The sequence below is a fragment of the Neovison vison genome, chromosome 7, assembly GCF_020171115.1.
Source record: "Neovison vison isolate M4711 chromosome 7, ASM_NN_V1, whole genome shotgun sequence".
Lineage (NCBI taxonomy): Eukaryota > Metazoa > Chordata > Mammalia > Carnivora > Mustelidae > Neogale > Neogale vison.
The window spans coordinates 41,353,072-41,370,269 of record NC_058097.1 but is presented as its reverse complement, the minus strand read 5'-3'; the positions used below and the strand labels follow the sequence as shown (position 1 = coordinate 41,370,269).

At 36.8% G+C, this 17,198-nt stretch overlaps 1 protein-coding gene across 4 annotated transcripts in view; it reads right to left on the bottom strand.

Moving 5' to 3' along the window:
- The window catches only part of LSM14A (LSM14A mRNA processing body assembly factor), a 57,661-nt gene that overhangs the window by 18,488 nt on the left and 21,975 nt on the right, over positions 1-17,198 (bottom strand). For all 4 annotated transcript variants that reach the window (XM_044256283.1, XM_044256284.1, XM_044256281.1 and 1 more), the window contains exons 2-4: positions 13,186-13,349; positions 8,803-8,932; positions 791-913 (exon numbers count right to left, since the gene is read on the bottom strand). In XM_044256283.1, coding sequence (XP_044112218.1) covers positions 791-913; positions 8,803-8,932; positions 13,186-13,349 — 417 coding nt within the window. The remainder of the gene's footprint in view (positions 1-790; positions 914-8,802; positions 8,933-13,185; positions 13,350-17,198) is intronic.

Genomic DNA, 17,198 nt, shown 5'->3' with positions numbered 1-17,198 from the left:
TGGGACTCGATCACGGGACTCCAAAATCATGGCCTGAGCCAAAGGCAGTGGCTTAACCAACGGAGACACCCAGGCGCCCAGGCCCTATATTTTTAAGAAGCACTCCAGATGATTTGGTTGTGGGTGGCCCACACTAAGAACCGCTGCTCTAGATCCTATGTGGATGCTAGGCAAGACTCAACAGTACAAAGAATAGCTTGGTTTTTTAAGCTACTATTTCAAGTTAATTAGAATAGTTCATTTTCGGGACGCCTGGGTGGCTCAGTTGGTTGGACGACTGCCTTCGGCTCAGGGCGTGATCCTGGAGTCCCGGGATCGAGTCCCACATCGGGCTCCCAGCTCCATGGGGAGTCTGCTTCGGTCTCTGACCATCTCCTCGCTCATGCTCTCTCTCACTGTCTCTCTCTCTCAAATAAATAAATAAAATTAAAAAAAAAATCTTTAAAAAAAAAAAAAAAAAAGAATAGTTCATTTTCAGTGGTGAGTCTGGGACTAATTTGATACATTTAAGTATTACATACAAGTTATATAACTGCTTTGCAAAAAGTGTCAAACTTAGAGAAAGTTCACTGGTTCTCAGTTTTATGATTTCAGAATTGTAAAGAGTCTAAACAGTGGATGTCTTTCAATAATACACTTATTACAATAGCAACTAGGAGAAAAATCTTAAAAGGACCAAATAGAAGGATACATGTGATCTACAGGCTGCAAAAGCTCTTAGATTCAAAGAGAAAGACAAAAACCACTAGAGATGTTAGGAATGGTTTATATGAAAGAAAAAACAGCTTACCTTGAGATAACTGTGTTTTTAGTGATCTTGTATCCTGTGTAAAGGCAGAACCAACTGCACTACTTTGGGATAGGGTACCACTGTTTGATGTTTCTGTTCCAAAGGATGTCAAAGAACTTCCAGCTTTAAGAGATTTTTTTTTAATGACAAAAAAAAATTTAATTTAAAACTTTCAATTATATAAAGTAATATACCATTTTAATGATGAGAACTGTTGCCACTCCTACCCCCTGCAACACTCATGCATATTAATAACCCTGGAAATTAACTAAAGTGCATCAAAAATAGTATGAGAAATCTTTTACACTATATGAAAAAAGCAAACCAATATATACCCCAGCATCTCTGGATGCAAACAATTTTTCTAACAGCAATACTGTCCTAAGCAGTTAGATAGGACAGCAAGGACCGACGTTAGACACTGAAGTAGCAGAAACGGTATGTTCTACACCAGTATGAAGGTGTAATTATTTTAATAATGAGTATCTGCACAAACAGCCAAATTAGCCAACAGGTCTATGAAAAGCTTATCCAGCATTTCCAAGGCACTAGCCAATGGACTCTAGTTCATTTTAATGCTTCCCTCCAGGACGGTACTGTGGGGCTGAATTCTGCTAAAGCAACCACAAAAAGTTCTGGTAGTATGAGTAACAAATCCCTAGAAAGGGCCCAAATTCTTTGCTATATGAGGTTATGTCAATCTTCTCTAAATTTCTGCAGTCCTTATAGATTATTCACTTTTCTTATGCTGTGTTCTCTTCTGACTTAATATTTAATCTATGTAGGTTTTCTGTAGCAGGAACTATTTCAGTAGCCCTTCCTCTCCCATCTCTAACTCCAGTCTAAAAATGATAGAAGATCTCTTGTGAAATACAGATATAACCACATTACCACCGTGTTTAGGACCCTGGGATGGCTTTCCACTGCCCTTAAGATGTAAGTTTGGATTACTTACCTCAGTTTATCAGACCCTCCCCTTATCTGTCTACCTCTTTTCTCACCACTTTCCTTATTTTCATCAGTCTACTCCACAGCAGTTGACCCATCTGCTCTTAAACATTTGAAGATCGTGATCAGATTCTAGCAATCTTCTGATTTCCCAGCTAAGCAACTCCAGTTCCTTCAAACCATGACTTACCTTCCTACTGTCTTTAACACTGCCCCCTTCAATTTAATAAATCCTAGTTGTTCATACCCTTCTAAAACAGGGCATCAGAACCTAGCATAGAATTTCAGATAATGAAAATCACTGGGACTCCCCTGAAGGTGGAATCCAGTCAGGATACAGCCCTGGCAAGCTCAGGAGTGGCCTAATGTAACTTCCCACATCGCCAGGAATGTGGGGACTAATGCTTTAAATGACTGTGGGAAGTTAAATCCATCCCATTATCCCTAGTATTTCTGGGCAATGATTAAGACATAAGCCACTCTGAAGATGTGTAGTCTTATCTGCATGCTGCTTTGTTTCCTCACCTCCTCCAACCTCCCACTGCTTGCCCTCTGGTTAACAAACTCTTCTATATATCTTTATGTATCTTTATTTCTCCATCTCTTCTCTGAGTTCCTGGCTGTTATCACATCCATGTTCCTTACTCTAATTTGCCTCTTGGTTTATCTCACATTGTTTTTTTGTTTTGTTTTCTAAAGATTATTTATTTGAGACAGAGAATGAGCAGAGAGGGGAGACGCAGAGGAAGAGGTTAAGAAAATCTTAAGCAGACTCCATGCTAAGCGTGGTGGGGCTTGATCTCATGAACCTGAGATCACGACCTGAGCCAAAACCAGAAAGTCAGACAATTAACTGACTGGGCCACTCAGGCACCCCTCAAGTTGTTTTTTATATATGGTGTAAGGCTTGGGCCAAGGTTAATTTTTTCCAAATACATACTGGTTAAGGAGATTTTCCCCTCTCCATTGAACTGCACTAACATCTCTGTTTTAAATTACTATTTAAGTAGGTCTATTTTTGTACTCTCTATTCTTTATTCCTGGTGTATCTGTCTATCCTTGTATCATTAAGTCACTGTTCTGATTCCTCTTAACTTTACAGTAAACCTTGAAACCACATACAAATTTCAAACATTTTTTTTAAAGTAGGTTCCACACTCCGTATGGAGCCCCGCACAGGGCTTGAACTCATGACCCTGAAAGTAAGACCTAAGCTAAGATCAAAGAGCGGACCATTAACTCTCTGAGCCATCCTGATGCCCCCTTTCTTCAAGACTGTTTTGGCTATTCTAGGTTTTGTATTTCCATATAAATATTAGAATCAGCATGTCAATTTTCTTTCTTCTTTCTCTCTTTCTTTCTGAGAGAGAGCACGAGTGGGGTTGGGGGTGCAGAGGGAGAGAGAATCCCAAGCAGGCTCCATGTCTAGTGCAGAGCCCAACATGGAGCTCGATCTCATGACCCTGAGATCATGACCCGAGCCAAAATCTGGAGTCAGATGCCCAACCGACTAAGCCACCCAGGCATCCCTATCAATTTCTATTTCAGAATGTCTACTTGGATTGTGTTCACTCTATAAATCAATTTTGGGAAAAATATTACCTTAAAAATAATACTGAATTTTCCAACTCATGAGCGTGGATTAAGTCTCCATTTACTTAGAACTTTAATTTCTCTCATCAATATTCTGTGGTATTCATTACAGAGCAGTTTTCTCAACTTCAGTACTACTGACATTTTGTGAGGAGTTGTCCTATGCATTTTAAGATGTTAGGAAGCATCCCTGGCCTCTACCCTCTACATACTAGTAGTATTCCCCCAGTGGTGACAACCAAAAATGTCTTCATATGTTACCAAATGTCCCCTGCAGGAAGAAGGTAAAATTAACCCTCCTCCACTAAGAACCACTGTTGTAGATGTTTTCAAATATCTTCCGTTATATTATTTCCTGGGTATTTGATTTTACTGTGCTAACTGCAAGCTGTGATGCATTTTGCATTTCATTTCTCAACAACCTGTTCTAGGTCACATGTCAATAAACTTCAACTACAAGTGACCAGATGATAAATATTTAGGGTCTTCAGGCCATATGGCCTCCATTATAACTACTTATACCCCGCCTGTGTAGTATAAAAGCAGCCATAAACAACATATAATAAATGGGTGTGCCTGTAGTCCAATAAAACTTTATAAAAACAGGAGGCTGACTGGATACAGACCAGTTTGGCAACCCATCTGTTCTAGAATAAAAAATATAGTTCATTTTGTATTCTTTTACCATGCTAAATTCACTTATTCATTCTAATGGTCTGAATATTCTTTTGCATTTTCTACATACACAATCATGTCACCTTCAAAGAGAGACATTTTTAGTTCTTGCTTTTCAATCTCTGTATCGTTTTACCTTGTCTGTGTGTATGTAAACTTTTCATTTCACTGACCAAATTTAGGAAATTCCCTCCCATTCCTCAGTTGTTGATAAATTAGGTGCTGAATTTTATCAAATGCCTATTCTGTATCTCTTGGGATTATAGTTTTTCTCCTTTACTCTGTTCATATGGTCAATTACTAATGATTTTCAAATGTTAAAATGCTGGTCCATTTCTGAGATAACTTTGTCATTATGTACTATTCTTTTTATGAATTGCTGGCTTTCACTGCTAATACTGTGTTAAGGGTTTTTAAATACATGTCCACAGTATGGGCTGTAATTTTCCTTTCTCCTAATGATCTCATTAAGATTTTGGTATCTTAGTTAGCTGCTGGGATATAGTTTTTTTTTTTTTAATTTTTATCTTTAATTTTTTTAAGATTTTATTTATTTATTTGTCAGAGAGAGAGAGCGAGTGAGCGAGCGAGCACAGGCAGAGTGGCAGAGGGAGAAGCAGGCTCCCTATAGAACAAGGAGCCCGATGTGGGACTCGATCCCAGGATGCTGGGATCATGACCTGAGCCGAAGGCAGTCGCTTAATGAACTGAGCCACCCAGGCGTCCCTATCTTTAATTTTTAAAGATAGATTTTTAAAAAAAAGATTTTATTTATTTATTTGACAGAGAGAAAGATCACAAATAGGTGGAGAGGCAGGCAGAGAGAGGAGGAAGCAGGCTCCCCGCTGAACAGAGAGCCCAATGCAGGGCTTGATCCCAGGACCCTGGGATCATGACCTTAGCCGAAGGCAGAGGCCTAACCCACTGAGCCACCCAGGTGCCCCCAGATTGATTTTTGACAGAGAGAGATATAGCAGGAGAGGGAACACAAGCAGGAGTGGGAGAGGGAGAAGCAGGCTTCCTGCTGACTAGGGAGGCCTGAATAGACAGAAAAATGGGTACATTTCATCAGGCTCCCTGGATGAAATGTACCCATTTGCCTGTCTATTTAGCCAATAGTACTCTGTCTTGTCCACAGGGTATTATGAGACTTAGCATGCCATGGCTGTTTTACTGTTTCCTTTATTGTGAGGTCATTAGTTTTTCCTAAGGTTCCATAAATCAAAGTCAATAAAGACCTAATCTTTGCACTTAAGAATTATTTTAGCATCAGCTTTAAAAAAATAATGTTTTAATCCTGTCTGGTGTATCATTCCTTTCAGTGTATGAGAGTATCTATTTCTTCACTATCTTGCAAAAATAATATATATATATATACATACATACACACATACACTCAGACTTTTGGGCTTTTGCCAAACTGACAGTGCCTCAGAAATGGTGCCTCAGTACAGATTTACTTTGTATATCTCTTATAAGCAAAACTTAAGCATTTTTCCACATTTGGGGACCATCTGTATTCCTTTCTTTCTGAAAAAGGCAAAGTTAGTTAGTTCCTAATAACTGCCTCTTTTTCTGTTGGGTTGTAGGTCCCTACAGATATTATTCCTTCATTATATAAATTGCAAAAAACTTATAAAAAAGACTGTAACATATAAAAATTAAAGTGGAAAAAAATTTTCCCAAATAGCAAGTGTTTCCCTGATTTAAACTTCCTTTTTAAGTCAGAATGCTGTACTGTATTCTTACAATAAAGTAAGCTAGAGAAAAGGAAATGTTATTAAGGAAATCATTTGGGGGTGTGTGGCTGAGTTAAGCGTCTAAGTCTTGGTTTTGGCTCAGGTCATAACCTCAGGGCCATGAGATTGAGGCCAGTGTCTGCTCAAGATTCTTCCGCCCTCTCCCTTCCCCTGCTCACACAAGCTCTCTCTCTCTCTCAAATATCTTAAAAAACAAAAAACAAAAAAAAACCCACATGGTAGAAAAAGACATTTATTAATGTATTTATTGGAAAAAACCCATGTGAAGGTTGACCTGTGCAGTTTGGATACATTTTTGTTCAAGGGTCAACTGCACTAGGGATCGAAAACAAGAGGCTTAGACTAAAATCTGGCTTAATCTGTGCTGACGCAAACCATATCTGAGTTAACTCCTTTTCTAAAAATCACCTACCACCCTAATCAATGCAAGAATTTTCCTCCTTCTCATTTTAGCAACTTCTATATATTATATATAGCTCTCCAGTCATTCCACAAATTATCCTACCAATATGGAAATCAACAAACAAAAAATAATGATTTACTGCAAAAATTACTCAACTGATAGAGAAAATACAAATAAAACCCTCTACCTTCGTGACACCCAAAGAAGAGTAAACTAGCAACTCGCAATAATATTAAAATTAGATAAAGCATTTATAAGAAATAGATATTGATTAGAAAAGCAGGCTCTGAGGAATGGTAGAAACATTATTTACTATGTAACACTATGTGCTAGACCCTATTCAAATGCTGTACACATATTAAGTCATGCAAACTTCACAGTAATGTACGAGGTAGGTGCAGGAATAATCTCAATGTTAGCCAACTACTCAATTTACTGAAAGGAATCTCAAAAGGATAATTTGAAACTGCCCCTTATTTAAATCCTCAGAATAGGATTCTAACAGTTATAGCTAGCAGGATAAATCTGGATTTACCTCCTTCATATATCATCACATTAGGAGACATTTAATTAGGTAATTGTGGCATTTCCAAACTTTATGACTTGATGATTAAAATGGTGACCATGAGAGGTCTCCATTATAAAGGCACAATATTGTCCCCTCTGTAATTAACTAACTGTGGGATGATAGTTTAAGGCCATTTTAATATTCTGTCCAACACTGTTCACCCAATGATTTTAGCAACCACTGATAATCCTTACTAATTAATACTCTGGATATTACAAAAATGGTGATTTTCTATATCTACCATTCCTTCTCTTTATTAGCTGGGATTTTTCTGTTAAAAAAGAGCATTGTTTGGGCACCTGTCAGAAGAACACGTGCTCTTGATATTGGGGTCCTGAGTTTGAGTCTCACGCTGGATGCAGAGATTACTTATATAAATAAACATATAAAAAAAGAAAAAGAGCACTGTTTCCCCTTCTTTTTTCAAGGGGCCCATGTTCCTTCTAGTGGGGAATGGTATTTAGAAACCAAGAAGTGGGTCTACACATATTCTTTGCTACAGGGTATCATTGCTTCTAGGTCCTTTCTATGAACAGAGTCAGGAAATAACTAGTTTTTAAAAAACAAGTTCACATTCATGTTTCCAATTTACATTCAACACCACAGGGTTGTTCCTTACCCCTATGTTTCTTTCTCCCTTCTCCATGGAAAGAACAGCATTTCCCAACAACAACACTATATTATTTGCCCTATTCTATATACATACAAAACAGTTTCAAAATTAACACCAATACCACTACTAATTATAAGCCCTAAGTCAAGGGTTTTTTACAGTTCTATTTGTTCTTATACTCCTATTAAGAGTGTAAAAGTTACTTTAATTCCTCTTTTTTTCTGTGTGGTTATACTATCAATTTGATATAAACTTAGCACCAGTTATTTCTGTTTGTATCCATTCAATTTTAGGATTTATTTTTTTCCCATCCTTTTTGATTTTATGAGTAAGCAAAACATTTAGATACTTGAAAAGTCACAACCACATAAAAAAAAGTATATTTATAAAAGGAATTAATTTGGGGTGCCTGGGTGGCTCAGTTGGTTAAGCAACTGCCTTCAGCTCAGGTCATGATCCTGGAGTCCCAGGATCGAGTCTTGCATTGGGCTCCAGGCTCAGTGGGGAGTCTGCTTCTCCCTCTAACCCTCTCCCCTCTCATACTCTCTCTCTTTCTCAAATAAATAAATAAAATCTTAAAAAAAAAAAAAAAAGAATTAATTTTAACAAAATTTGTTAACATACTAATATGTTTCAAGATACACCTGAAACCGGATTTGTGATGCAGAGAAACAAGGTAAACTGATAAATTGTTATTTCAATTGAATTAAAAAAGATAAAGGGCTAGAATTTGAGATTTTAAAAAGTACTCTTCAGTGTGAAAATTTCAGTAAAGGTACACTACAGAGCTAAAATGCATAGCTATGAAAACAACACAACACTGAGATGATCTGATTATATCTAGCTTTCTCCTTATAGTGTTAATGTTTCTCAAACACTGTTAAACGAAGCATCATGCCCCCAAACATGTTATATGTGATTATCTTTTCACATTCTACCTAATATAAATATCCCTTAATGGCATTATTATTCTTTAATATTAGCATTATCTCCAATCCTCTTTTTGAAAACCCATCCATCCTATTGGGGAAAACCGCTTATTTTAGGATTTTTTTTAGATTATTTTATTTTTTTAAGTAATCTCTACACCCAATGTGGGGTTTGAACTCATGACCCAGAGATTAAGAGTTATATGCTCTCCCAACTGAGTCAGCCATGTACCCCAGAAAATAAATGCTTATTTTAAATGGATAAATCTTATGTAAATTTAAAATAACACTCAATGATATTTGGCAACTGAAGAGATCTAGATTTTTTTAAAAATGTGACTAAAGAAAAATGTGACTATTCTGAGAGATGATTTTGTAGAACTACCCGTTACTGAAGACATTAAATAAAGCCTTTAAATTAATGTTACACAAAAGGAACACCAAACATGTCTGTAAATTTATGGTAAAGACAGGTAAATTTTAAAAAAGGAAGAGAAAAGAAAAAGAAAAAAGCATAACATACCAACACCGACAGCACCAAACTGCTGCCCGACTAATGAACTTGGACTGAACTGACTGTATGTTGACATCCTGCCAAAAGGTCCATAGGAACCCACTGACTGGAATGAAGAAGTAGATGAGCCTAGTGAAGACTGAAGAAAGATCATGGGTTATTTTTCCAGGCTCTACACAACATTTATATAATGAAAAAATTAGAATACTTGCATTTTTAAAGAAAGCTTTAAGTTATAACTACTAGATACAAAAGCAATTATAATAACCTACAACATACATTTAATATCAAAACAGTTTAACAACCTCCTGATTTCAATATTTGTATATACATGCCAATTATACTTGATGTGACTTATAAATGTATCTTTCTACAGTTAAGTAGAGTTAAGACCTTTACAGCAGGCTTAGGAAAGATTATTTGCAAAGATTACTTACAAAGAAAAGTTACTTGAATAAATAAAGTAACTTTGAAGAAAAAATATGGGGAAAAATTACATTTGGTTATGCTGAGTTTTGGGTCTGGTGCTGACAAAAACAAGGTATCTCACTTGTGATTTCAATCATCTGAGGTGTGCTATTAAATTTACAGGAAAGAATAATGAATACTGTTTTTCTGAAAATAAATAAATTGGAAAAAAAAATAAAAAAAAAAAATAAAAAAAAAATAAATTTACAGGAAAGAGATGCAAAAACAAACTACCCCACATAAGACCATTTACATTTTTATTTTTCATCTATTTATTTTTTTAACTAGGCTCCATGTCCAGCATGGAGTCCAATGTGAGGCTTGAACTCATAACCTGAAATCAAGGCCTGAGCCGAGATCAAGAGTCAGATGCTAAACCAAATGAGCCCCAAGACCATTTACATCTTTAAATATATGTATCATTAAATTAAAGAACATTTTATAGGGGCACCTGGGTGGTTCAGTGGTTAAGCATCTGCCTTTGGCTCAGGCCCTGATTCCAAGGTCCTGGGACTGAGCCTTGTTTCAGGCTCCCTGCTCAGCGGGAAGCCTGCTTCTCCCTCTCCCACTCCCTCTGCTTGTGTTCCCTCTCTTGCTGTGTCTCTCTCTGTCAAATAAATAAAATTTAAAAAGTCTTCAAAAATAAAGAACATTTTAGGGGCATCTGGGTGGCTCAGTGGTTAAGCCTCTGCCTTCAGCTCAGGTCATGATCTCAGGGTCCTGGGATGGAACCCTGCATCAGGCTCTCTGCTCAGCAGGAAGCCTGCTTACCCCACTGTCTCTCTGCCTGCCTCTCTGCCTACTTGTGATCTCTGTCTGTCAAATAAATAAAAAAATCTTTAAAAAAATAAAAAAAGAACATTTTACAAAAATTTTAACTTACTAAACCTAAAATTATAGAACATAAATATGCATACTATATATTCATTTATCTTAATATAAAATATCTCATAATTCAAATATGAAGTGTACTACTGACCAAGGATATAAGCTCACTGATGGTAGGACCCTGTGTGTACATGGCAGGTGTTCAATAAATACTACTGGTTGTATGAATCAAAAGGTCGAAAGTCAAAATTTATGGTGACTAGAAGTTATTCAACACCAGTCTGACTTATGTTTTCTTGGTTCTTCTGATTCCATAAAGCTGATAACTTAAATAACAATTTCCCAGGAGAATTATCCGAAGATTTATATAAGACATTCAGCTAACACCACTCCTTGGTATAGGCTATCTCTATTAAAATGTGTTTCTTCTCCCTCCCTTTAAGAAAATTCACATTTTCTCAGGACTCATTCAGACTTACTTCCTTAAAAGTTAAGTCTTAACATGGAATGAGGGGAAAGAAGAGGAGAATTTCTCCAGTTTATGTTCTAAGAATAAATTTAATTATTTCTTACTAAAAACCTTATATTCAAGAAAGTTATTAAATAAATGTTAAAAGGCACTTTCCTTTTTCCCCATTTTTAAAAAAGATTTTATTTTTAGGGCATCTGGGTGGCTCAGCTGCTTAAGCGTTGGTCTTCAGCTCAGGTCGTGATCCTAGAGTCCTAGAATCGAGTCCCGTAGAGGGCTCCCTGCTCAGGAGGGAGTCTGCTTCTCCCTCTCCCACTGCCCCTACTCCCCACTTGTGCTCATGTTTTCTTAAATAAATAAAATCTTTAAAAAAAAATTATTTTTAAGTAATTTCTATACCCAACATGGGCTCAAACCTATAACTCTGAGATCAATAGTTGCACACCCCACTAACTGAGCCAGTCAGGCACCCCTCTTTTTTTTTTCCATTTTAATTTTATATACCCCTATTTATTTCTTTAGAAGAGTTCATCAGGTATTTTATTTTTTTTTTTAGTTCATTAGGTATTTTAACATTGGAAGACAAATCTTTTTTTTTTTTTTTTTAAAGATTTTATTTATTTATTTGACAGAGAGAGATCACAAGCAGGCGGAGAGGCAGGCAGAGAGAGAGGAGGAAGCAGGCTCCCTGCTGAGCAGAGAGCCCGATGCGGGCCTCGATCCCAGGACCCTGAGATCATGACCTGAGCCGAAGGCAGCGGCTTAACCCACTGAGCCACCCCGGCGCCCTGGAAGACAAATCTTATGCAAGATAATATATACTCTAAGAATCTGTTTTGTGGAAAACTAAGATTTTATCAAAGCGTAAAATAGGGAAAGTTACTTTTAAAAAATCTGAAAGTATTACCTTACTTTAAAGAAAAAAAATAATCAACAAGCGTATTTTGGTGCAAATGACCAAAGACTGACAAGAAAAAGGGTTGAGAAGAAAACAGATCCGAGAAGAAAATCATGGGGGCCATATGTTTTTAATCAGCCATGCCCTAAAATGCATACACTCCTATGTCAATCTACTTCCTCTGTTGTAACTAAAATTCAGGCAGTTTCTATATATTTCCAATTATCATGTAAACAAGCACTGTAATGAATATCCTCCTTGATTCATAATTTATAATCTTTTAGGAATCATGTATTTGTTTTTAATAAAATATAAATTTTTAATTTCTTTTACTAAGAATACTTAGGGTCTTTTTTCTTTCTTTTTTTTTTTTAAAGATTTTATTTATTTGATAGAGAATACAATTAGCCAGAGAGGCAGGCAGAGAGAGAGAGGGGGAAGCAGGCTCCCTGCTTAGCAGAGAGCTCGATGTGGGGCTTGATCCCAGGACGCTGGGATCATGACCTGAGCCGAAGGCAGAGGCTTTAACCCACGGAGTCACCCAGGTACCCTTGGGTCTTCTTTTTTCATACCTTATTATAAATATATTTTTAAAAGATTTTATTTATTTGTCAGAGAGAGAGCACAGGAAGGGGTCAGCAGGCAGAACAGGCAGAGAGAGAAGCAGGCGTCCTGCTGAGCAAGAAGCCTGATGTGGGACTGGATCCCAGGACCCTGGGATCATGACCTAAGCCGAAGGCAGATGCTTAACAGACTGAGCCACCGAGGGGTCCCTTTTTATACTTTATTTAGAGAACAAAGCAACATACCTGTCTATGTTAAAATCCTTTTATGTTTGTGTTATCTTATTATACAACACTGCACGCATATTATGTTGTGTGTGTATGAATATGATACCAATATGATTTATTACTTTTTTTCACGGAACCTAATAATCTTTTTTTTTTAAAAAGATTTTATTTATTTATTTGACAGAGAGAAATCACAAGTAGATGGAGAGGCAGGCAGAGAGAAAGAGGGAAGCAGGCTCCCTGCTGAGCAGAGAGCCCGATGCGGGACTCGATCCCAGGACCCTGAGATCATGACCTGAGCCAAAGGCAGCGGCTTAACCCACTGAGCCACCCAGGCGCCCCAGAACCTAATAATCTTACCTAAGAATAGCCATTACCACCCCAGTTTGTAGTATGAACCAAATATGCATAATAGTGTTAAGTGACATGGATCCTATATTCCATAGCCAGACTTTCTGGCTGTGTCCAAATTATGGCTCTACCTTAATTTACTCGCTTGTAAAAATGAGAATTATATAGCTATATTATAATTATAGTATCAAGCTCAGAGAGTATGGTAAGGATCGACTTATTCTATCTGCAGTAGTTTGAATAGTGCTGGTCATTCAGTTAGACCTCAATAAATGTAAGCTATTTTAATTTGCTAAAATTAGAAAATATTTTATGGTAAAAAAAAAACCAAAAAACCTCTGCTATTTCTTACTTTATTGAGTCCCAACTTATGATCTAAAGAAAAAAACTTAGATGAAGACATTATCCAGGTATTTCAGGTATCTAGGTAACCAGGAAATGATAAGCAAACGAACATTCAACTGAGGGAGAGAATGAAAAAAAAAACACACCCCACCCCAAACCCAAAATCCAAGAGAGAGAAAAGCCAAGACTAGCTACATACTTCAAGTTTTCTTGCACTCCACAACAAATTTACTATCAGTTACCTGAACGATAGCTGGGTCCTGAGGCAAAGAACATTGTGGTTTTGGTGGCTCACAAACAGTGAGGTCCTTAATATCACTCCCACGGAATATGATGTACTCAAAGACTTCATCTCGAGGTGGTATGGGACGATCTGTTGGTCTGTCTTCTGTACCAAAGGACCGAACTGTTGAGAAAACAGAGGATTAGAGATGTATGTTTACTCATCATATTCAGGTGGTGATTCTTATAAATGCACTCTTCCAAATACTAATAAACAACAGTTCTTAAATGTCATCTGTAAGAAAATATTCAAATATTCCTTAATCTGTAGCTAAAGAAATTTTGTTTTAAAAAAAAGAGGAAAATAGAGGGTTTCTGCCTAGAGCTAAATACACTCAATTTAAAAGACAATCTGTATTATGAGGTCATGTTCTTCCTATATTTTAATTTATTTATATCTTTGGTGGTTGTGGTGAGAGGAGGTGTTATAAATGTCCTCTTTCATTGTGCCTTATTTTTAGTATAATTCAGCAAAATAAAAAATTGGCAAACCTATGAGAGATTTCTTTTTGGGGGGTGGAATGGCCAAATGAATATTTCCCCATCCACAAAATACCAAAGTTTGGGAAACTGAGCTTTTGGGTTAAGAGAAGACAATGAAGAGAACATCTATCTCAGTGAGTAGTAGGTCCTCTAGAAGCTGAGCCATGCAGCTGTCAGGTATTCAACCCAGGGGACAGCTTGAAATGCCCTAGTTACCTAAAATATCTATCTCATAATTAAATCTGATTATTTCAACACTTAAGATAGCATTACTCAAAGTTAAACCGCAGACCACCTACACCAGGGTAAGCTGGCTAAAAAGATTTCTGGGATCCTATTCAAATCCACTGAATCAGACTTTCTGAGAAGAGGCTCCAGATACCTGGATTTTAAACCAATTCTTCACAAGTTTCTTATGAACATTAAAGTTTCAGGCTCACTGTCTTAGATTTCTGAAAATGTCTGCATCCATACAGAAGTTTCAAATAAGAAAGTTTGAAAGATCATCGAGTCCTGTAGAGGGCTCCCTGCTCAGGAGGGAGTCTGCTTCTCCCTCTCCCACTGCCCCTACTCCCCACTTGTGCTCATGTTTTCTTAAATAAATAAAATCTTTAAAAAAACTTATTTTTAAGTAATTTCTATACCCAACATAGGCTCAAACCTATAACTCTGAGATCAATAGTTGCACACCCCACTAACTGAGCCAGTCAGGCACCCCTCTTTTTTTTGGATAACCATTTAAGAGTGTCCTAGAGGGAGTAAACCCCTTAAGAATGTGTAATGTTTTGAATGTACGTTTTTTTCCAAACTTGATTTGGGGTTAGATTAAATATATGTATCATTTCATTTTAAATAATGCCTCCCTCCTTTATGCTACAAAGTCCATTACTTATGATACTTTATCTTTTGCTTGATGCCACTGTTCTGGGAGTTCTTTAACCTGATAAAGCAAAGGGTAAGTCTCTATAGCTTATAGTGCACTAAATCTTTTTTCTGGAAATACAGTGAAACCTTTTGATCAAATTTAGGTCCTCATGTCAGGAAATTTCTGTTGTATCTTTAATATATTTTCTCTTATTCTCTTGTCTAAATCTGCATAACATTGTCTTCAGCCATTTTATTGCTGTACTTTTTCTTTACACTTTACTTGCTTTTTCTCAAAATTGTTCTCTATTAATGACTTGGTTTTTCTGCTTTAACTTTTGTACTGATATAGTTACTCTGTTGTTATATTCATCTGGTCTGTTCTCTTAGTTCTGTATGTTACCTTTTCTTTTCAATGTCATTTTGATCATAAGATTTTTATTTTTCTCAAGAAGGTAGAGCAGTTCTTTCCGAAATTTTCTTCCATTTCCTGTGATAAATATTGATCTTGAATGGTTTTTTCATCTGTCTAGTGAATACATGAATATAGTTTGAATGGTTTTTTAAGGCCTTGGAAAACCTAATGGAGCTTGGCGGTGGTTTTTGTACAGCAAGGACTTAGATGTGGTATCAAATAAAAGATAAAAGATGATGTGGGTAGGGTAAATCAGTAAGAGGTGTTATTTGGAACCTTGTTTTGGACAGTTTACCAGTTGCCTTTTATCCCAAAGTTGTTGTAACCTGCTGTGATACAACACTTCAAGAGAAAATGCAGTTATAAAAATGGTTCAGAATTAAACTTTTAACTCATTCAAAAAAAAGAAAGATGAATACATCTGCAACAATGTGGATGGAACTAGAGGGTATTATGCTAAGTGAAGTAAGTCAATCAGAGAAAGAAAATTATACGATTTTACTCGTGGAATTTAAGAAACAAAATAGAGGAACATAGGGGAAGGGAGGGAAAAATAAAGTAAGATGACATCAGAAAGGGAGACAAACCATAAGAGGCTCTTCTTCACTCTAGGGAACAAACAGGGTTGCTGGAGGGGAGGTGGCTGGAGGGATGGCATAACTGGGTGATGGGCATTTAAGAAGGGCACTTAACATAACGAACACTGGCGTTATATGCACTGATGAATCACTAAACTCTGTCTATGAAACTAATAATAAACTATATGTTAATTAGCTGAATTTAAATAAATAAGAGATAAAGAATTCATTTAAACACACAAATATGTATGACAATTTACTATGGTCTTAGAACAGAATGTAAGCTTAATAGTTCTGAAAAAAGCTACTAAATTACATACTGACAAAAGTCAGGATGGTTTACCACATAGTGTTTTAATTTTTTTTTTAAGATTTTATTTATTTATTTGACAGAGATCACAAGTAGGCAGAGAAGCAGGCCGAGAGAAAGGAAGGGAAGCAGGCTCCCCACTGAGCAGAGAGCCTGATATGGGGCTCCATCCCAGGACCCTGGGATCATGACCTGAGCCGAAGGCAGACTCTTTAACCCACTGAGCCACCCAGGTGTCCCACCACATAGTATTCTAACAAATACTGGAAGATGAAGATGAGTGGAAACAGAGGAAAACACAAAGGGAAATACATAAATTGAAAATCTCATCTGTTATAGCAGAGAATCACTTGATAAAATTTTTTGGGAAGTTGGTAAATCAGTATGTGTAGGCTTTAAATTTGGTTATTTGAGGACCTAAAGGTAACCAACATTAGAGTTTAAAACTAAGGACATAGAGGCCTCCGGGTGGCTCAGTGGGTTAAGCTTCTGCCTTCAGCTCAGGTCATGATCCCAGGGTCCTGGGATGGAGTCCCACATCAGGCTCTCTGCTCAGCAGGGAGCCTGCTTCCCCCTCTCTCTGCCTGCCTTTCTGCTACTTGTGATCTCTGTCTGTCAAATAAATAAATAAAATCTTAAAATGAAACAAAACAAAAAAAAATTAAGGACATATTTTCCAAAATGTGGTGTGAAGAAAACTTATATCATACAATAAAAGGATAATGAAAAAGTATGAAAACAGAGACCATGGAGAATGAACTGTACACACCAAGAGTAGGAGAACCATACTCTAATAATAATACTAGTTTGATCACATTTAATATTTCCAATAGATAAGTCTTGTACCATTATAAAGAAAAATTAACAGAGATCAGAAAGGCACACATGGCAGAAGATAATACAAACGACCTGGGCTTGAGAGTGGAAAGAAAGGCATGATAAGCACAGAAAAGGTAGAAAATCACTACTATTGTTCAGCTACAACACATTTCAACACATGAATTAGTTTATATGCAAATGTTAAGTGAAGGAATTATCAATATAGTGAGAAATCACACTGGTTGATCCCCAATTTCTCTTGTTATTTAATTTTTGCACTTGGAGTTAACAGAAGCTAAACACGGCAAACCACGGAAACTAGTATATGATTCCCACTCACCCCAAGTTTTCCCTTGGCTCGACTGGCTACATTAGTCTTAAAAGTACTTGTTGCATGGTTCTCCCTGATATTGATGCACTCTTTCCTTGTCTCCAGCAAAAAGCCTCAAGTCTTATATCTTCTTCAATTTTTTCTTTGAAGCTGACTTTATTAGACATAACTCA